Source organism: Danio rerio, chromosome 20 (assembly GCF_049306965.1).
Source record: "Danio rerio strain Tuebingen ecotype United States chromosome 20, GRCz12tu, whole genome shotgun sequence".
Lineage (NCBI taxonomy): Eukaryota > Metazoa > Chordata > Actinopteri > Cypriniformes > Danionidae > Danio > Danio rerio.
In genome coordinates, this window is record NC_133195.1 from 43,033,469 (window position 1) to 43,057,206 (window position 23,738).

At 36.2% G+C, this 23,738-nt stretch overlaps 1 protein-coding gene across 2 annotated transcripts in view; it reads right to left on the minus strand.

Annotated features, from left to right (window-relative positions):
• Nucleotides 1-888: 888 nt before the first annotated feature.
• Nucleotides 889-23,738, minus strand: part of rnf217 (ring finger protein 217) — a 39,067-nt gene continuing 16,217 nt past the window's right edge. Inside the window, exons 2-6 of one of the 2 annotated variants that reach the window (NM_001082853.1) lie at nt 14,876-15,106; nt 12,804-12,968; nt 10,748-10,949; nt 6,463-6,534; nt 889-968 (exon numbers count right to left, since the gene is read on the minus strand). In NM_001082853.1, the coding sequence (NP_001076322.1) occupies nt 889-968; nt 6,463-6,534; nt 10,748-10,949; nt 12,804-12,968; nt 14,876-15,106 (750 nt within the window). Of the gene's footprint in view, nt 969-3,295; nt 3,581-6,462; nt 6,535-10,747; nt 10,950-12,803; nt 12,969-14,875; nt 15,107-23,738 lie in introns of those variants that run through there. The other variant, XM_068215532.1, reaches the window with a different exon arrangement.

The following is a 23,738-nucleotide window of genomic DNA, read 5'->3' on the forward strand; positions in this document are numbered from 1 at the left end:
AAAATTACATTATACATTTTTTTTTACAAATATTTATCATCATATAATATTATATTATTAAAAAAATGTAAAAATCCTAAGTTATTTATCAGCATAACAATTAAATTAAGCCAATTTAACCATGCATTTCAAAAATATTTCTAAAATAACTAGCATTCTAGAACAATCTAGCATTTTCAAGAACAGTCTCAGACTCCGACCTCACAGTGTGTTTAGTGTTTGGTTTCCAGCTGTAGATTTGTGCAAAACACAGAGCCTTAACACTTTCTGAATGACACAGTGGTGATTTGCATGACCCAGATGACCTGTATGTCTTGGCGTGAAGCTGCGGGGTCCAGTGTCATTCTGGACCTTTTGTCTCCACAGTGCAGTAGACAGAAACGTGTTTTGTCGATCATGCAAATTCCTGCGGATGTTGGCACAGCATGAAGGGCAGGGAGGGATTGAGAGGGGATAAAGCAGGACAGACAATAATTCATCTACTCACCATCATCAAGCACTAAACGCTTACAGATTAGAACATCTGATGCACGTCACAAATAGATTGAAGGACACAATTATTCCCGCTGTGTGTGTGTGTGTGTGTGTGTGTGTGTGTGTGTGTGTGTGTGTTCGCTGCAGAACACTAGCAGAGTTCCATTCCTAAAACTAAACTGAATCCAAATCAGTTTTGGGGTTATAAATAAAACATTCCGAAATAGAATCTCCTCAAATTAGTCTTTGATCCCAATGCCAAAGACGGGTCACTGTGCAAATGGAGGATATTGAAGAGATGCAGCGAACAGGAAAGCTGCCCCTGTCATTGTTGTATGTGAGTGGTCACTTGGCACCCGGGGTTATTTTTGGGTGTGTGTGTGTGTGTTTGTGTTTGTATGTCCTGGTCCTGAATCAGCACAGCCAGCGGCCTGAGCCCTGCGAGCGCTTCCTCCTCCTCTTACAGATGTAGTAGATAGGAAGAGCAAACAGGCCTGCGGAGAGATCAGTCACAACATAGAAAAGCTTAGTTCAACAGTGAAAATCTAAATCTGTAATCATAGTTTACATACCATAAAAATTGAATAAATATAGGATATAAAAATTTATTTGGCACAACAAAAACACAGTTGAAGTCAGAATTATTAAACCCACTGAATTATTAGCCCCGTTTATTTTTCCTCCAATTTCTGTTTAACTGAGGAAGATTTTTTTCAACACATTTCTAATCATAATAGTTTTAATAACTCATTTCTAATAACTGATTTATTTTATCTTTCATGATGACAGTAAATAATATTTTACTAGATATTTTTTAAGACACTTCTATACAGCTTGAAGTGAGATTTAAAGGCCTAACTAGGTTAATTAGGTTAACTAGGCAGGTTACGGTAATTAGGCAAGTTATTTTATAACAATGATCTGTAGACTATCAAAAAAAATATAGCTTTAAGGGACAAATAATTTTGACTTTAAAATGTTTTTTTTTTTTTATTTTTATTAAAAACTGCTTTTATTCTAGTCAAAATAAAACAGACTTTCTCCAGAAGAAAAAAACATTATCAGACATACTGTTAAAATGTCCTTTCTCTGTTAAACATCATTTGGTAAATATTTAAAAAAGAAAAAAAATTCAAAGGGAGCCCCCCTAATTCTGACTATAACTGTATTCTAACAAATGTTTAGAAATTATACAGTGTATAATCCTGGCCTGGCAGACAGGGCATAGACTTAGCAAGGAGAGGGCCTTAAGCCCCAATCAGATCACAATTTTTATTGTCGGTTACGAAAGTCAATACAGTATGTTAAATTATGCAATTTTGTCTTAATAAAATCTTGAGTTGTTGTGGGTAACAATGTGCCAGACTTCACGTTCCTTCATGATCAGTCATCCCATGACGTCTACAACAAGCATTATTTTCCAAAGCAGTCACATGTCTTACTATAACATTATTTCTTATCTCAAATGAAATTTTTTAATCTTATTTTAGTCTCAATAAACACTGATGGCTTTCCTTTTTAATATTAAGATATTTTCTTTGAAATCTAAATATCCTTCCATGGGTTTATTAAATACTTCGCCTGACCTTGTCATGAGTGAGACGAGAAAATCATAAGCACATAAGCAGCAGCTTGAAAAATCAGATGTTCAAGACATAATATTTAAAAGAATGACATATTAAAAAATTAACAAATATATAACTGAGATTTGTGATACAATCACAGTGAAGCATTTATTAAATCCTTATTTTCCTCAGAGCAAAACAAATCATCCACCCGTTTAGTTGAGTAGTGGAGGGGTTCAAACAAAACTACAATTAGTATATTTTTCTTGTAATAAATATCTTTTTGAAACGAATTTCATTTGCTATAGTTTTTATCTTAATTTTAATATATCTTTTGTTGGTCAGTTATCTATAAACCAGAATAACATTTCAAAACAAGTCCGCTATATGCGCCTAAACACTGTGAGATTGTGTTGGTTTGTTAAATAAAATAATAATCTATCCTAAATAAAGTTTAAGTGAAATATTCACAGTTTCAGAGAAGTCTATATTGAACTGTTTTTACTGTTATTGACAAATTTGAATGAACAGGAAATGCCTTCGCAATGGATTTGCAGCACTGAACATGTTCCCAGATTACCTCAGAAGAACAATCTGTTGGAAGGCTGAGAGAACTCAGAAACTCGTTGTGAGAATGGAGACGTCTGCATATTTTTGCCTGTCTCTTAGATAAAATTGCTTAATACATCTTAATATTTTAGAAAAGGTAGTTAAAGTTTACATATCCAATGATTGATCTTATCCACCCGTCACCCACCCTTAAGTAAATACGCAGCCTAGAAAAAAACAATTTAACATGCTCGACTTTCTGCGATGGTGTCGTGAGGTGTCGCAGGCATGGTATCGGTTGTCGTGGACTATGCCACATTACACAAGAAGAAACGGTTGAATCTTGAGTCATGATGCCCATTTGTCGTTTACGAATCCCCACAACACCCTACAGCAAGAAAATCGTGTCAAAATCAAGACAAATTCGTGTGGTCTGACTTGGGTTTTAGTTTAGTTAGAACCAAAATATATGTAAACATTATTGTCAGTTTTCTGGACTGTTTTTCACATTTTGCACTTCACACCAAAAAACACTGATTACTGTAAGATGTCTTTTTACACTTGTGAGATAAAAAATTTTTTTTTACTTATTTAATTTTAAAAACACAGGCAAATAAACATGCAAACACGGTTAACAATACTTTTCTATAGCTCTCACTGTATGGAAAACAGAAAAGTACTTCTGAGAAAAGTAGGCAAATACTGTATGAATGCAACATACATTTATTGAACAATACAAATTTTAACGGTTCCAAAAAGATTCATGAAAGGATTGTGAAATATTCAAATTCCATTAAAAATGTACAGTACATTGCAAAAGTCTTAGATTTGTTTTTGTTTTTCTATCAATGGTTTATAATAGTTGTAATATCATTCTTCATCTGAAAATGGAAATTATAGCTGGAGGAAAAGCAGCCGATAAAGTATTGACAGTAATGAACTGGACTCCACGGGATCCAGACCTGAATATTATAGAGTGGGTATAGGATTACCTGGACAGAGGAAAAAGTAATAATTAAAGATGTCTAAATATGAAGCAGAATTTGTCAAAGAGGCCTGAAACAAATCTAAATTATTTGGTATACATATTTTCTGCACTTTCTGTTCAGGCAGTAATTGTTTATCAAGTGAACGTAAGAGATTTTCACTATTTATCGCCATTTGATGATTTATAGCCATCTGAATCAAGAATGTTTGTGTTTTTCTCTCAAGACCTACATCAAAATTACCAGCCAAATCACCTACAGTTTTTTGACAAACACCAGGATTATGTTGTGGTTTAACTTTCATCTGAATCCTGTTGGAAAATAGGAATCTTTTTTTTTTATTATTTTTGTCTCTTTTTCTTTTAATCAAACAATTATTTGTATTGGTCATGTAAGGGTCATATATTAACTGAACTTCTACTGTTGTGTGTGAGTGCTGTGCATACTAATTAGCATTTTTGCAGAAGTAGATAGATGAGGGTCCAAAATTAAATTCAGCTCTGCAGAAACGTCCTGTCTGAAGAGAGGTGTTAAAACTGAACACAGAGCACAGAGACTTGTATGCTTTTTTTTTTGTTGTGCAGAGAATTCGTAGAAAAAGTGGAAGTATGTCTAAGGTGCAGCCAAGTGGACTGAACAATGAATGACAAATGATGAATTTCATTAAACTCCACCTGTTAATATCAGTTGTGTATATAGGCTGGGGTCAGGAAATGTATGTTTGTTGTGCACCTCCTGAATGTAATTCTTGTATTGCATTGGGGTAACGTAACCCAGAGCTCTGTCATCGAATTATTCATTTGTATCTAATAAATTACTAATATTTTTGGCATTGAAGAAAACCCTCTCCAGACCTTTTCTTATTGAACACGCATGGAATTGGCTTGATATTCCAACAATCCACATCTCTAAGTATACAAAGGAGATCAATCCAAAAATAGCTTTTAAATCCATTTTGGCCACTGAAACGCACACTCAAAAAATATAGTTGCTTATTTAAACTACTTATTTAAAATGAGTTGAATCAACACAATTATTAAGTTTTGTGGGGGGACAACTTAATTTTTTTATGTTCAATCCACTTAAATTTTTAAAAACGATAATGTTAATCGATTTTTGTTGTGTCAAGACAGTGAATAGAGGATATGGGAGATTTAGGGATAGCAATAGGAATAGTGTGGAACCCAGCATAGAAATTTGGATCAGTGTGTAAGTGCAAACTCTTAATCATTTACTAGCTGTCAAAAGCAAGTGTACCAAATCTAATTGGCTGTTGTCACTATCTGTTTGTTAAGTGGGGACGCATGGAATACTGTTTACGCATCAAACCTGCTACTCATTTGAATTGAGAAAATATTCGTTTATGACCCCTTTTTAGTCATATCACACATTAAAGTGAATTTTACATAAAATCATGGTGTACACAATAGTCTCTGGACTTGCTGCATTACAGACATCAATATTTTAACAATTTATAAAAAAAGAATAATCACTTTCTGGCCATCAGATATTAAGCATGGATATGGACATAGACCTGTCCAACTGTTCGATAACGCAAATTTCTAATCAGCCAATCACATGGCAGCAACTCAATGCATTTAGAGACCATGAGACATGGTCAAGATGATCTGCTGCAGAAAGAAAGGTGATTTAAACGTGGCATGGCTGTTGGTGCCAGACAGGCTGGTTTGAGTATTTCAGAAACTGCTGATCTACTGGGATTTTCACGCACATCTCCAGGGTTTACAAGGCAACAGAGACTTTAAATAACCACTCGTTACAACCAAGGTATGCAGAACAGCATCTCTGAACACACAACACGTCCAACCTTGAGGCGGATGGGCTACAGCAGCAGAAGACCACACCGGGTGCCACTTCTGTCAGCTAAGAACAGGAAACTAAGGCTACAATTTGCACAGGCTCACCAAAATTGGACAATAGAGGTTTAGAAAAACGTTGCCTGGTCTGATGAGTGTCGATTTTTGCTGCGACATTCGCATGGTAGGGTCAGAATTTGATGTCAACAACACGAAAGCATGGCTCCATCCTGCCTTGTATCAATGGTTCAGGCTGGTGGTGGTGGTGTAATGGTGTGAGGGATATTTTCTTGGCACACTTTGAACCCATTAGTACTAATTAACCCAAGTATTGTCGCTGACCATGTTCATTACTTTATGACCACAGTTTACCCATCTTCTGATGGCTGGAGCAGGATAACAAACTATATCATAAATCACGAATAAACTCAGACAGGTTTCTTGAACGTGACAATGAGTTCACTGTAGTCAAATGGCCTCCACAGTCACCAGATCTCATTCCAATAGAGCACCTTTGGGATGTGGTGGAAGAGGAGATTCACATCATGGATGTGCAGCTGACAAATCTGCAGCAACTGTGTGATGCTATCATGTCAATATGGACCAGGAATATTTCTGAGGAATATTTCCAGTACCTTGTTAAATCTATTCCACTAAGGATTTAAGGCAGTTCTAAAGGTAAATGGGGGTACTAGTAAGGTGTACCTAATAAAGTGGCCAGTGAGTGTATTTATATATATATATATATATATATATATACACTGTATATATTGCAATCGTGATTTGTATTAAAAAAATTGTAGAAAGTATTACACCGATTTGTACATGTTTATTATTACCATTTGTGGAGCCTGCTCATGCAGTTTGACATAGCACTTGGACCCGGAAGCCACTTTGCGTGAAGTCACATTTAACATGAGGATAATAATTGAGCACAATGTGAATCTACCAAGAGTTTGATAAGGGTTAAAAATAGCAGAAGTGTTGATATCACAAGGCAGATTTAAGAATTTTTTTTAACAATTGTCATCTGATCATTTGTGAGATTTATAAGTGTTACAGAATCCTTACCTACGACCAAAGCCAGAGCTCCGACAACCACCACCAGGACAATGACCACGGGAGCCACCAGCATTTTACTCACTGTCAAACACAAAAGAAAAAAAAATGCATTCAGACGCACAAAAACAAACACATTTACAACTCTTATCTACTGCTTGACTAAAGAGAAATGGATGGAGTGCATCGGTCTTCCTCGGAGAGTTGTTTAAACTGAACTCTGTGACCTGTTGACCAAACACTGCTGTCTGTGATGTATGAATGATGGAGTTTCATACTATGGTTGAATGCACTGGCCTGGGGACAGCACACACAATCACCGGCTCATGTAAAGTATACACAATGACATATGCAAACTAAAAGCAGATCATAGAGCCACTATCAGGAGGTTGTAAACTAGCCCGGTCTGGAACTGTGTAAACTATTCTTTTCAGCTGCTCTAGTTCTGTCAGGACATTTTGTTTTAGCTATAAATCCTGAACGTAAAAGCGAACTCGTATTTTGTCCCTGGGAGTGTAGAGATTGTACAGTGATAAAAATATATCATAATAAATTTTTAGTGATGAGCTTGCGATCCACATTGATGAGTCAAGTTTACTAAATAAAGCAGAATTCTATTGAGTTGACTCTAGTGGTTTAATATAACAATGATTAAAGTCTTTCATAATAATTGATGTATCATCCAATCATGGCTATTTGGTTTAATCACACATGACTGGGATGAATGCGTAAGAATAGGAAGAAAAATTGAAATGTGACAAAACAGTAGAAGAGAAGTAAATTAAAAACACTGCTTTAAAAACTAAATCTTAGCGCCCCCATGCTTTTAGATGTGTAGTTAAACTAGCTATTACTATAACTAGTTACTATAACTAATGATTTCTGATTCTATCTAAAGAACAGCACAAGTACTTTATAAAACAGTCCAAATTAAACTCATTGATGTTTAATGTTTGAACTAACTCTCTTTAAAAAAAACAATTACTGCTTTTGGCAATGTTTGACTGAAAATGATCAGTGAAATCAAACTTTCCTTTAAATAATAAGTGGCAATTTTAAGATTTAAAGGATTAGTTCACCCAAAAACGAAAATTACCCTATGATTTCAAGCCAATCTCAGTATACACTCACTGGCCACTTTATTAGGTACAGCTTACCAGTACTGTGTTGGACACTCTCTAGCCTTCAGAATTCCCTTAATCCTTTGTTGCATAGATTCAACAAGGTACTGGAAATATTGCTCTGAGATCTTGGTCATACAGACATGATAGCATTACGCAGTTGCTGCAGATTTGTTGGCTGCACATCCATGATGTGAATCTCTCGTTCCCCCACAACCCAAAGGTGCTCTACTGGATTGAGACCTGGTGAGTGTGGAGGCTGTTTGAGTACAGTGAACTCATTGTCATGTTAAAAAAACAAGTCTTCATGTTGTTGATGGCAAATTCTGACCCCACAATCCGAATGTCGCAGCAGAAATCGAGACTGATCAGAACAGGCAACGTTTTTCTTCTATTGTCCAATTTTGGTGAGCCTGTGCGAATTGTAGCCTCAATTTTCTGTACTTCCTGACAGGAGTGGCACCGGGTGTGGTCTTCTGCTGCTGTAGCCCATCTACTTCAAGGTTGGATGTGTTGTGCGTTCAGAGAAGCTCTTCTGCATACCTCGGTTATAACGACTGGTTATTTGAGTTACTGTTGCCTTTTTATCAGCTGGAATCAGTCTGGCCATTTTCCTCTGGCATCAACAAGGCATTTGCACCCACAGAAATGCCCCTCACTGGATATTTTCTCTTTTTCAGACCATTCCATGTAAACCCTAGAGATGGTTGTGTGTGAAAATCCCAGTAGATCAGCAGTTTCAGAAATACTCAGATCAGCCTGTCTGCCACCAACAACCATGCCACGTTCAAAGCGTCTTAAATCACCTTTTTTTCCCCATTCTGATGCTTCGTTTGAACTGCAGCAAATCATCTTGACCATGTCTACTGCGGTCATGTCATGCGATTGGCTGATTAGAAATTTGTGTTAAAGAGCAGTTGGACAGCTATACCTTATAAAGAGCCGGTGAGTGTAAATGACTTCTGTAAGATAAACAAGGTTATTTTAAGCAGTAAATTTTACTCCAGCTCTTCGATGCTGTATAATGGTGTTGGATAGTGACCTTTTTAGAAGCTTCCAAAAGTGCATAAATCCAACATAAAACAAGCCCATATGCCACCAGGGGCTTAACGCATGTCTTATGAAGTGGATTAATGAGTTCTTGTAACAAATATTTTACATTTCTTAATTCTTTAAAACTCAAATAACTGCCTTCTGGTGGCTGCCACACGTGCAAACTTCTTGGCTGATCTCTATCTTGACATATAACATGAGATGCATTTGTAGTGGAAGAGTGAGAGTAAGATTAATAAACTGTAAGATATAATGTTATACAGCAACACCAATCCAACCAGATTTCTTGCTTGTTGTTGTCTTCTGTGGTAAACAAATTGTGTGAGACACATCTATGCCATAATGCCTCATCATACATGCATTTGTCAGCCACCTAGAATCAGTGATTTAAGCTTATAATTTAAAAATTTGAAATATCTATGTTACAAAAGCACACTGATCTGCTTCATAAGACATGCGTTAACCCCCTGGCGGTGTGTGGTTAGTTTTACGATGGATTTATAAACTTTTAAGAGCTTCAAAAAAAGGGCCATTATAAAGCATGGAAGAGCCAGGATGGCATTTAAAACTACTCTGACTGTGTTTGTCTGACAAAGGAAAGTCAAATAAAAAAAAAAAAAGATGGCTTGAGAGTGAGTAAATTTCAGAGTCATTTTTGGTGAACTTATTTTCCTTTAACTCTGTCTTCATTGTTAGGAAGTTGTTTCTAAAACAACATATGGAGAGTTTCAAGAGTTCACACTAAGCTGATGATTGATTATAAAGCTTGTTTGGCATGCTGTCCCAGGAGAGAGCCCTGAGCTTATGAGATCCTCGAGCCCTGGGCACCCTCCCGTTTGCAGGGTGAGAGGGGAGTTTGAGCTCAGGTAGATCTCGATGACTCCCCCCGGCCTATTTGTAGCTAAGTGATGGTTAAGGATGACTGAGGAGCTGTGTACTCGCTGAGAGCTTGACTATGGTATAATTTTTGTGTGTTCAATTTACTTAAGGTGCATGATATTTGGACTGCGGGATAAAAACGGAGAACCCGGGGAAAACCCAAGCGTGCACAGGGAGAACAAGCAAAACTCTGCACAGAAATGTCGTCTGGTTTAGTAGGGACTTGAACCAGAGGCATTCTTGCTGTGAGGCAACAGTGCTAATCACTGGGCCACCGTGTCCCCCGTTGGAAAAGGAGGAAAAGTTGAGTGGGGGCGTCTTCAACTTGAAGATATTGAGATAAGAAAACTCTGGTTATTTATAGTGAGTTAGGAATCATCTGATTGGATAATCAATCATGAGCTGATGCTGGAACAGCTAAGAACAATCATAAGCACATGATCCTCTCGAAATGTGTTTATAAAATAAACTTCACAAAGTAACTGGGCGCCGCTAACAGCTGCCGACTTGCAGCGCCGATGTGCGTACCCTAATAGAAACCTATGTTTAGAACTCTAAAATGCATGGCGCTGCGAGCAGCAAGCTCGGAGCGGCGCATCTGGTGTGCATCCCCCTTAAGACTTAGCATTCTCAAATGGGTTCAAGGAGAAAATGCCATGATGGAATAAACAATATGCAGTAGCAAAGGCTGCTATTCACAGTACAATAAAACTCCTGTAAATTACAGAGAGCAACTAAAGCACACTATTGTACTGTAGTTGGAGCAAAACATTCAAGACGGCTGAGTCTAGCTCAAGTTATGTTTATTATCTAACTATTAATATTCCAAATGAACATATGTTGAAGGCAAAATGATCAGCCCTGTGATTTTTTTTATTAGTTTTCAAATATTCTGTTTAAGTTCTGTTTTTTGTCTTTTGCTTTCAATTGTATATACAGTCAAGTCCAAAATGTAATATTCATACCCCTGGCAAAATCTGACTTAAAGTGTTTTTAAATGTAAATAAAAGCTGGGAAATATTTTCTTCCCATAATGATGCCCCTTGTACATTGTCTTATACTATGGGATTAAATTAATTATCGGAGAAGGCGGTGTCATTTCCGGTTAAAAAAAAAAAAAAAAAACTTGATGGTTGACGAAAAGTATCTTTAAGTCAGAATTTGCCAGGGGGATGAATAATTTCGGGCTTGACTATGTATGAATCAAGTTCAGCGTTTTGCTGAATGTCTGAATGTCCACTTACTGCAGACGGAGCCTCGGACCAGCCGTCGTAGGTGCGGTTTCTCTGGCAGGTAGCGGTATTTGCATCCAAACACACTCAGGTTGGAAGTGTGGTCCCCGAAGAAGCGCAGATGTCTGTACTTCTCCCCACAACGGTAACAAAAGTTAGTGCTGCATTGTGTGCATGTCATGTGATCACAGCCCTCCGTTCTCTGAATGTGGATCTGTTGGTATATAAAGAAGAAAAAAGCACTAATTTCAATTACAGAACAATTTCACAACTGAAAGCTACATTTGCTTGAATATCAGCCAACAACTGACTTGTTCAATTAGTCACTTCATTTGTTTTTTTTCTGATCGGATACATATCGGATTTCTGTAAACTGTTTCATGTCAAGGTTTCATCAAGTCAAATTGTAGACTTTTTAAGACCAGGAAGAATGACATTTCAGACTTATATAGTATTGCTTTAATGGCCTAGCAAAAAAAAAGTTATTTCCTGGCCACATATTTTTAATAATGTGTCAAAACAAGCAGACCTTAGTTGTATACGTACCTTTTTTTCAACATAGCTTAGATGTGTTGTTGGTGATTGGATGTGATTTGGATGTATTGGGTAGCTTTACATAAACAAAGGAGTGCTGCGGCCCTCCAGGAATCGAGTTTGAGACCCATGGCCTATATATTGCGATATATATACAATGTCACTAGATGTCTCTATTTCGAAAAAGAAAATTGAGACGCTGCTACTATGACTAAATTAGAGATGTGACCTTTTCAGTCACAAACTGCTGTCTGAACATCAGCATTTTTAAGCTTGTTTGACAGCTGTGAACTTGTTTCACATTGTTGCAATAATATAATTATATTGATGCTGAAACTATATATTGTGCAGCTCAACAGTGACATTATAGTTATTTCAACCAATAATGCAGTATTCAATGTTACAGCTTGAAAGACTCAATGACTGAGAGAAGCTCTTCAGTGTGAAGATCTTACTGTAACTAAGCCCTCAGGTGTCTGGCTCAGGTATGTGCACTATGTCAGACACTCAAGTTATGAGGTGTCCTCCATGAACGCACATGTCCGGATAGAAAACAGCAACGCCTTTTAAAAAATGTTGATCTCTTAAAAATGTGTCAGTGGATAAAAAAACTGGTCCCAGATAAATTTCAATACAGGACTGCCTTGCCCAAACCCCAGTCTTATGACTTGCTGGAATGCCATGATTTTCAAGAGCATAATTACAGAAAGACAGGAGGAAGTGAAAAGAAAAACACACTATTAGTGCAATCTTCTGATGGGAACATTCAGTTTTTACATTGTCTCTGTTTGTGTGAGCTAGGTAACTCCTTTGCGTTTTAAATCGGCCAGGTTTTCTCTAGCATTTTACACACTTTCCATTTTAGCAAAGCTTCTTACTTACCAACAATCCAGCCTCTCTCTAAAGTTCACAATCAAACAGGCTTGTTATACCACTGTGCCTGTAAGGCCTTAGCATGACTTTTATAAGTTCTAGTAAATTTTTAAAAATCTAATAATGTAAGAATCATAAACCATACAAATGTCAATCATATTGTTGATTTATATACTTCATAAACTTTAGAATAAAAAAAAAACATATATATATATATATATATAGAGCTGTTGTATAAATATATATACATACAATAAATATATATGTTATATACAACATATATATATATCTATATATATTATATTATTTTATATTATATTATATCATATTATATTATATTATATTATGTTGTATTATATTATATTATTATATTATATTATATTATATTATATTATATTATATTATATTATATTATATTATATTATATTATATTATGAGAAATTAACACTTTAAAAAAAGCAACAGTAAAGTGATAAAAATGGATTTAAAATAATTACTTTTATAATAAACATGATTCTTGAAGGACATCGTACTTATGCTTGTGAAATCCATGCCTCAAATCCATACCAAATGATCAACTTTGGCAATGTAAACATTGGCGTCTTCAAAACATTAAACTCTGCATACACATTTCTAAGGTGTACAGTACATTGTTTATTACCTTGCAGCGTGGGCATTTCTGAGCGTTCCTCTGGCCACGTTCGATGACACTGGCCCAGTGGCGCAACAGTTTGTCTCCTTTCCTGTAGTCCCGACACTTCAGGCCTTCATGCCAGGGCGAGTGGCATTTAAAACACCAGACAAACTGGCACTTGGTGCACTGAATCTGTAGGGGAATATTAACACTGAATTATTAATAGAATTAACAAAAAAAGATTAAGATTGATTCAGACAAATAGTTCTGTATTTAAAGGGACAGTTAACCCAAAAATTAAAATGTACTCACTATTTACTTAAACTCGACTGGTTCTATACCTTCATGCGTTTCTTTATTTTTTGTTAAAAAAAATAAGTCAAAATGTTTCCAGCTTTCTTCAAAATATCTTAAAGTTCCTGTGAAGTGTTTTGAAATGTGCATGTTTTATTCGATGTTTGACATAAATCTTAACTTGATTTGGTCCATCTGATTGGTCAAGATTTGATGAGAAACTGAAGTATGAGGTGACAAGGTGAAAAAAAAAATGTTGATTCATTTATGTGGAAGGGACAAAATACAAACTTTACATGTTTATTATAGCTTAAATGTTTTGTGTAGCTTATAGATATCCTTAAAGACTAACACACTGATATAAACATCTAAAAACGTTATTTTAATTTCACTGGACTCATTAAGAAGTTTATGTTTTGGGTGAACTATCCCTTTAGCAATAGTGTTGTGCTGAAAATCCTATAGCACTTGTTGCTGGACAGAAATGACAATAATAGCTTATAAATTTGTATGCATTATTTTTTACCAAATAATAAATTACATCTTTTACTCAGCTTGTTTTTTTTTCAATTAGGACAGGTATTGTTATTATTTTTGCATCTGATTATTGATTTGTATTAATTTTAACTTATGCACCACTGTTTTTAAGTGAACTATAACCATACATGTATACATGTTTGTTGACAATTTCATAAAAGTAGTTGGCTTTAATTTTTTGAAATGCTTTTATTTTGTACAAAGACACAGTTGTGGTGTTTCTGGTGAAACAGACTAGTTTACAATAAGTAATGTACAAAAATAACACCAAATATTGTATTAAATTTTTTTATTATATATATATTAGAGCTGCACGATTCTGGCTAAAATGAGAATCGCGATTTTCTTGCTTAAAATAAAGATCACGATTTTCTCTTGATTCTGTAGATGTAAAATAAAGGTATGGTAAAAACAAACATAGGGCACAACCTCGATAATAATATTATGTGTAGGTCTACTGGTTTCTATAAATAATTCTTATGTTGGATTGAATAATTATTATGTTTGAGATATATGCTTGCAATCTGTCATATTAGACAATTGTATTCACTGGTAAAATCAGACATTTGCCATTATCAGATTATATTCAACAATATATAGGCTAGAGTGGTTAAACTGAGATTGTAAACATTTATTTAACTGCACAACTGTGGGTTCGCTATGAAAGAAAAAACATCAAATGCTTGTCGTAATCATAACTCTAAAATGTGATATGATCATTTAAATAAAGTGCACACTTTCGGTTTTATTTTGACTGCTGAGTGCTTGTTCATACTTCGCACACGGCTCAAAAACGATCACTCTGTGCCACAAACTGAATATTATTTACAACTGTATTACCTGTTAGTCGCAACATATTCAGGTTCTGTTCACTAAAGTAGACGCGCGCGCGTCTATCATTAAGATCGTCTAGGGAGTCGAATCAAGATAGCGATCTTTTAACGATTAACTGTGCAGCTCTAATATATATATATATATATATATATATATATATATATATATATATATATATATTTGTGTAGAGTATAGATTTTAGATACTCTAACCACCTCTGCCCTAACCCTAACCCCAACCTAACAGTCTACTTATTATCTAATGAGAACTATTTGGCATGTAGATGCAATATAACTTAAATTCAACAAACGGACCATCAAAATAAAGTGTGACGATACATTTTACAGTGAATATGACCGCATTAAAAAACATTTTCTGCAAAAATAAATTCCTTTCCGACTAGAACAAGAATGAAAGACAAGAAAAAAGCTGACCTTATACTTATGTTCACTCTTGGTGGACGACTGTTGGCTGCGACCCCTCAAGGATGTAAACAGGCTGCACTGAGGACACGGTTTTGTGCTGGAGTCCAATTGGCTCAGTTCCAAAAAGTACTTGTATTTTGCAAGTTCCTCACTGGTCAGGTGTGAAATCACCAAGTTCTCCTCCAAGAAACCGCTGCACTCTGTGATGGGACACACCAAGTGCGCTCGACCCACGTGAACCTAAGAAATCCAAATTTGAAGAAAACATGCAATGAGCCAAATTACAATGTAATTCAGCCCTTCAAATGTATAGTTGAATTATTAGCCTTCCTGAATTATGATGACAGTATATAATATTTTACTAGATATTTTATACTAGTATTCAGCTTAAAGTGCAGTATAAATGCTTAACTAGGTTAATTAGGTATAACTAGTAATGGTAATTAGGCAAATCATTGTACAACAATGGTTTGTTCTGTAGATAATCGGAAAAATATGGCTTAATGGGGCTTCTAATACTGACCTAAAAATGGTTATTAAAAAAAATTAAAAACTGCTTTTATTCTAGTCAAAATAAAACAAATAAGACTTTCTCTGAAAGAAAAAAAAATAGGAAATACTGTGAAAATGTCTTTGCTCTGGTAAACTCTGGGAACAAAGAGTTAGCTCTGGGAAACTCACAGTAGGGCTAATGTGTAAATATACAGTATACAGCCTGCTTGGAAACTGTAAACCATACAATAATGTTTGGAGAGTGATTTAACCTTCTTGGAAATCCTTGGTTTGAATCAGTGATTGCGTACAAGGAACGTTTTATGTACACAAACGATGTACAGTATAATAGCCTGTACACATGCAACGCTTTACTTCCAAGTCAACCATGAACGTCACCTTCTCCCAGAATCACCGAACTCTAGTAATACGTGACCGAAGAGGGTTCAGCAGTCAGGAACCAACCCTAAGGCCTAGTTTTCACAAGCTGAATGCCGTATGATTTGCTGATAAATGGATCGGTGTTAAATGACCTTTCCCAGTCTCCTAAAGGGAGTTAAGAGATCTCATGGATCAGTGAGATCCATTTCATCCTCATTGTTCATATAACAGCAGGCTTTGGTGTAGCGGGACTGTGACTATCAGCACCTCCCCTGCCAGAGGATTACGTCCTGCCACTGGTTCCCCACCCATCATCTTTCGCCCCCCCCCCTTTGGGACGTCAGGATTACCGGGCGCTTCTAGAGGAAGAACTAATCTGCTCTAAACCTCCTATTTTATGCTGGGACATCAAGCGACAGCTTTTAGTGGATATTCTTCTGAGTTCGCAAGAAATATGTTGCATCAGGCAAGTTTGAATAGTTTAGAATCAGCTGGATGAGTATCTGTCATGACTACTGTAGGATTATGACAGTATTTTTCTATTGCAATTTTAATTTTTAAAGCATTTATCATCATATATTATCAATATTTTCTATCCTGATCTCACGAGGAAACTTAAGTATTTTACGTTTTGATAGTTTAGTGGCTAATTTGTACAAAATCGTACGAGTTCAGTCGAAAGAAAATGTACGATTTTAAAAAAAGAGGTGTGGCCCTAACCACATACGTCATTGGCTGAAGAGCAAATCATACTAAATTGTACGAATTAGATCGTACGAATTCATACAAATTAGCAAGTTAATCAAAAGGTTACAAATTGCCATGAGATTCCGTTGGATATTCACATAACCTGAAAAAATAAAGGTACTTTAACTTCTACAATGACCAAAAATCCTTTTAATATTATATATTATTTTGCACTGTAAAAAATGCTGGGTTCTAGGCCTGTCACAATACTGGAATTTGGGACAAATCGATACAGAAATTTTAAAAACGTCCATTTCCCGCTAACATTTGAGCACTATTAAGCAAGTTTTTAAACAGCGCTAATTTGCCATTGGGTTCAAGTGCTCAACAGAAATGACTGTGATTGGCCGTGAAGGTCATCAGCTTACCAAACTCACTGCTGTTTAGTGTAACCACATATAGACTGTTTCTTAATACCAAGTACGCAAAGTTTGGACTTGCGTCCTTTGAAGCTCAGACTTGCCAAGTTCACGTTTGAAAGAGCGAACTACCGAGGACGCGAGGACACAAGTCGGGTACTTCTTCAAATGGAATGGCAGTGTACTTTATAATGTTACTTACCTCACCATGGATTCATCGGTTTCACTGTACATTAACAATAAAATGATTCAATTATATAAAGCACGGCCCTGTAATTAATATTATATTAATGTAATGAATGAATCTTTTTGGTTTAAGAAAATATAAACCAGGTAACCATAAATGTGAAGTGAAATGGGTTATTATACACAGACTAGTGTCTGTGACTATCAGATTTAATGAACTACAATGGACATTATTCAAGTATAAAGTACAAGACGTGAGTAATAAGAAATAAAGATAATGTAAAGCAATTTGGTAATCAAAGACAAACAGTGTACAACACAGTAACATATTTAAAAACAATTATAAAATGTAACAAAATAACACTGCCAAAACAATACACCTGAGAACAAATAAAAGATTAAAAAGACCAAAGGCTGTCCATTAGATATGCACAAGATGCATCAAATATCATGTTTTAACTACAATGAAGTGATGAGATCCAGCAGTACATCCGTGATGGACTGGCTATTGAGAAACAGGGACACTGCAGCATTTAAAAGCCGCAATTCATCAGTGGATTGCTCGTATATCAGCTTATAGACAAACCAGCTGATAGACGTGACTTTGAAATGCTCCATTGTCCCTGTATCTGTGGTTAAACTCAGTAAACAGCGGTGAGTTCGGTGAACTGATAACCTTGACGGCCAATCAGTCATTTCTGTTGAGCACGTGAACACAATGGCAAATCAGCGGTGTTTAAGAATGCGCTCAACACCGCTCAAATGTTACGCCTGTTTCACACTGCAAGCAGTGCGTGAGCAGCGCATATGGAGAGCAGAAGCAGCATGCAGGCGTTTGACTTTCACACCAACTGCGTCTGCACAGTAGCTGCTGCACAGATTCAATTCAATTCACCTTTATTTGTATAGTGCTTTTACAATGTAGATTGTGTCAAAGCAGCTTCACACAGAAGATATTAGTAAATTGAAACAGTGTAGTTAAGTTTTCAGTGTTTAAGTTCAGTTCAGTTTAGCTCAGTTCAGTGTGGTTAAATAATCACTACTGAGAGTCCAAACACTGAAGAGCAATCCATGGATGCGCAGCTCTACACAACCACGCAAGCTAGTGGCGACAGCGGCGAGGAAAAAACTTCATCAATTGGATCAATAGATCTCTGTCGAAAACTGCTCACGTTTGCGGTGAAATAGGCTTCAAAGGGAAATGGATGTTTTTAAAAATTTTTGCATCGATTGGTATCGAATTCCATTATCATGACAGCCTTAGGTTCCCCACAATTCCTTCATGCTGTCCCAACACAAACCATTTAATTGAACTTAACTGTTTTTACAAATTTAAGTGGATATTTTTTGAGTGTATTTAAATGTTAAAGAGTAAACAAATGTTTCAAACAAATTTAATCGCAAAAGAATTATAAAGTACAATAGGCACTTGACAAAGTTTTCTACAGATTTTCTTTTGCCCATCATATTCATTTACTTATTTGATTCTTATATGAATTTTAGTAATATTGTTGACTAATATGCAACTGCTTGTAAGAATCATTTACAATACAGTCTGTAAAATAATATTTTCTCTTCTTTAGTAGATATAATATTTGAAAGATTGCTTTGTTTACCAAACAAATATAGCTACTATACTCCCAAAGTCATTCTGCATAAATACGCAGACTGTTTTTATTTTTTTATTCTGACAAAATTCTGCATAGAAATATTAAAATATGTCCACATATTGTGCTCTACTTCTAGACCCACTCATTAGTAAACCATGCTTAATGTGTTAAAATTAACAGGTTTTTTTTTTTTTAACTATGTTAAAGTTAGTTTAAAAAATACCACTGAATTTTATTATTTTGTTAGCTAATAAAAAAGAAACAATTTATTAAGTCTTCCATCATTTGGTGCTCTTATGAACAACCACTGCGAATACAACAAACTAAATAGTCTTAAAAATCACTTCAAAAGTTTTTAATAAGTAATTATTTACAGTGTTTTAGTGTCCACAATATCAATATTGTGAATGTTATTTATCATGATGTATTGAATTATTGTAAATAATCATATGTCTAGTCGTGACATCTGGAAGCAATGCATTCTTGACCAAAATAGACCAGACTGGATCCCGTCTGTCAGTGCATGATGCGAGAAACAGGAAAGGTTGGCAATTACTATCCCTGGCTCACTAGCATTATGACAATGTCCATTCCCCAAAAATATTGCAGTGGCTAAATAACAGCCCTTGTTCTTAGGAAACTATTGTGCTAGGGTTAATCCTGTAGAGTTTTACAGAACAATTAATAAAATCACAGTGGTTGACACATCATACAGTGACTACTACCTTGGTCAGACAGATCCTTTAGTCATATTTTTAGGAGTGCTGCTAGAGTGCTCTGCCTTGATTACTAAAGCTTTCTCAGACAATTACATCTTGAAGATCATTCCCATTTTAACAAGGATTAAACTGTATTTAACTTACACAGTGGAGAGAATACAGTGTTATGTTACGTTTGTTTACTTTCTTGTTACTGTATACTATAGGGCAGCACAATATGTATTGTTTCAGCATCGATATCACAATGTGCAAATTCGCAATAGTCACATTGCAAGACCTGCAATGTCAAATTGGGATTATAATTAACCCGCAACCATAGTTTATTTAGTATATTAGTATACACAGAGGTTGTCGAACTCTGGGACTGTGTCCAAAATCACATACTTCCATACTATATAGTGCACTAAAAACCGAGTAGTGGCCGTTTCTCAATAAGCACTCATTAATAATCTTGTGTCCTCATGTAACATCATCATCAACTGCCAAAGTTCAGTTCCAAAACTCAAGACCACAAGAACAGAGGATGCAGGAAAGTTCCCAGATGTGTTCTTGATATCGAGGACACATCGATGCAGACTTGAGCGCAAAACCTGCTCGAGAAGTACCAGAAGTCATTGCGATTGAATAGAGGAGGTGGGAAGCGCAGCATTTTATTTACATTTATTATTAAAGTTCAGAGATATAACTTAATTATCTCAGGAGCTTCCGTAAGGGTGCTTTCACACCTAGACTTTTGTTTTGGAACCTGGTCGAGTTTCCCAAGTTAGCACGGTTCGTTTGGCATATGCAAATCCAGCAATCAAGCTCGGATCCACACCAAAGTAATCGGTCCATGATCGCCTGAATGAGGTGGTCTCGGCTCGATTGAATTGAACTCAGGAGCGGATCGATTGTAATGAGAAAGCAAACGAGCCCGGCTAAGTTATATCACAATGTCACAGGGAAAAAAAGAAAAAGACAGCTGGGAAACATAAACTGCTTTGTATTTTTGTAGGAAACACAGTTTAGATCTTTCATGGTAAGAGGTGTGTGAGTTACTGCCGACTATCACTGAATGTGTCAGAAATATTGAAAACAAAACCAACTTAACCTTGTTCTTTTAGCGCCCCTCACAGAGCTTGATCCATGCTGGCATTTCTCCCCTTGGGCTTTAGGTTTTGGAAAGGGAAAAAATTCCACCACTTAAAATAATGAAAAGCCATAATATGATTTGAACCATAAAACTTGTGATCCCTAGTGCATCATAAACTGGAGTATAGTAGTTTGGGGATGCTGCTTGAGTTATTTTTAGCTGATGCAACTTTCTAATGCAGAAGATAGTCTTAGTAAACAGCACTAACAATGCTCATGCTGTAAAGGTTCTGGTAGCGTCTTGCGCTCACAGCAGGCAAGATTGTTGCCCGGTGTGTGGAGTTTACTTTGGGATCCTAATGAGATCTGGCAGTCCCATGAGAGCCCTTACCTGAGTATGTGGCACCAACTGGTGACAGGAGTGCTAGCTTTTCCCCCCCAGGGCCACCCACCAGTCCTTTTCACACCTGTCAGCCTGCTGCTAATGGGCAGAACGTTCACTGCTAGCACAATAGCGGCACTCGGTATCCACAGCAGGCATGAACAATCCTCTCCGTATGGATGGAGAGTCTGATTTTCGGCCTGCCGTGTCACGCGCTGGGCATCCTGTATTAACTTTGACACGTTTTCTGATTCACCAGAACCAACTCTTGAGGTGGGCTATCTTCTCAGGAAGATACATTTTTGAGAGATGTGAAATCGAAATTGTTCTTTGCGGCTGACCACAGGCCTGTTAAGCATATGTCAGATTTCTTGCTGTAAACAGGTCAGCGATGTGACAGAAATAGAGTTGGGTATTGAAACAAGCACCTCTATGACTGACTATAAAAAGAGATTCAAATGTACATAAAAGTGATTTCCCAGTCTAAAAATAGAAAAGCAATTAAAACAATTAATACATGCTCCTCCTTTAACATTTTTACATAAAAAAATTAGTATATATGCATTTCCTGTAGTAAAAATGCATTAATAACCCTTGTTAATAACTAAAATTGGAAAATCTGCTTAACATATTTGTATGTAATCTGATAATTATCTACCCTTTTCTCTTAGTTTTTTTCTTTCTTCTTCTTTAATTTTTTCTCCTTTTCTCACTTATTCTATTCTTGTTAAGAAATGTAAAGTGATTTTATTGTATAAGGAAACTGTACATGCTGGTTCTTGCTAATAAAAAAGACAGATTTTTACTGCCACTAAAAGAAACACTGCACTTTTAATTTTAAGCCTTATTTTAGTCCCTTGCCATATTGACTTACAACGTACAAATTATCTGTTAATTAACACAGACCCCCTAGTATTTCACGAATCCGCGTTTACTAAATCCAACACAAAAATCAACAAAAAGTCACAAATTTTTGTGATCCTGCAAAATTCTTAATTCAACGCAAAATAATCGCAAATAAATTAATAATCTCATAAAACATCAAATTTCAAAACATATAATTAAATTATATTGATTTCAGTTTGCAATAAATTGTTTTACATGACTTACAACGTTGCATACGCTGCGCACGTGATGTATACGTGTGTGTGTCTCTCGAAAAACAACGTCGTACCTGCGCCCTCACAATCATTACATTCCATGGAACAGAGTGGAAGAACTGTGACGTTACCTTGTAGGCTAATTGGCTGCTAGCATAAAACTGGTTTCTTCGATAAAATCCCCAAAGGATTTTCCCATAGACTTTTTGAAGATTGCAAATAATAAACTCTGTGTTCAAACACTCTTCATTACACTTACACGTTTTGTCCAGCCGGATAATCCTCACATGAGAATACAACTTTTAGCACTTTTGGATCTTAAATGCAAGCGCAAAAACTGAAAAGCTAACATTAGGCTATAAATGGACTACAGTGCCTTCGGAGCGCTCGCCTGTGACATCAGCACCGCCCTGCTAACGGCAACTTCTCAAGCTTAATTTGAGAAATATGGTCCATGACAAAAATTTAAACTCTAGGTTTATTATAGTATAATCCTCGATATATTATAAACAAATAAATACTCAAAAACACATTTGTATAGACCTACGTGCCTTTTAAATAGTTATTAACAAAGGGAAATAAATTTTGTTTTGCTTTATGGTTGTTGTAAAAGTTTAAAAACTGTATCTATAAATATGCCTACACAGTATTATCATAAGACATATTTAAATCAGTGTATCGCTCGCATGCACACAGGCTGCTTAACTTAGTAACAGATGACAGAAATGAAGCGTGATGGACAAGTCTATATGCCTGCAAGTTCCATCATGGACACAGAAAAACATTCAATATTCTTTTTTTTGTCACAAAGTACAGCGAAAAGCAGCGACTAAAGAGTGCCTCTTATAACATTGTGAGTGGCGTAGCTCGTAAAGCGCATGGCAACATGTTTTGATGCAATCGATCATCAACACGATTCGAATCCACCGTCTGCTAAATTTTTCTTTTTCTCCCAATTAAGTTACATATCAGATGAGGAATACATTTATTTTTAATAGGAAGGAACTTTTTTTTTTATTAAATAAATGAAACTGTGATATAAAATCACAAGTGCCATGTGGGTATTTAATAATGTTTAACCTATCTTTATACGTGCATAAACAGCAACTAAATAGTTATTTTAAATATTCAATAAAATGTTATTTTCCACCTAGTTTGTAGAAGTTATACATTGAATACCTTTCAAATATATATTTTTAGTTCTGCTTACGACATTTCTGTGTGGAGTTTGCATGTTGTCCCTGTGTTAGCGTGGGTTTCCTCAGGGTGCTCTGGTTTCCTTCACAAGTCCAAAAACATGCACTATGGGTGAATTGGGTAGGCTAAATTGTAAGTAGTGTATGTTTGTGAATGAATGTGTATGGATGTTTCTCATTGATGGGTTGCAGCTGGAAGGGCATCCGCTGCGTAAAACATATGCTGGATAAGTTGGTGGTTCAATCTGCTGTGGCAACCCCAGATTAATTATACTGAGATGTTCCCAGGCCAGCCAAGAGACATGGTCCCTCCAGCATGTCCTGGGTCTTCCCCGAGGCCTCCTCCCGGTGGGACATGCCTGGAGCATCTCCCTAGGTAGGTTGCACCTTTTTCCGGGTCAAAACCCCCTTATGAGTACAAAAACATCAAGGACTGTGACGTTGCCCCAGTATGGCGCAGCCGGGCCCCACCCTGGAGCCAGGCCTGGGGTTGGACTAGAACCAGTCTGGTCCTTCTCCTCTGACTTCTGGTATCAACAAGGCATTTGTGCCCACAGAACTGCCACTCACTGGATATTTTCCCTTTTTGGACCATTCTCTGTCAACCCTAGAGATGGTTGTGCATGAAA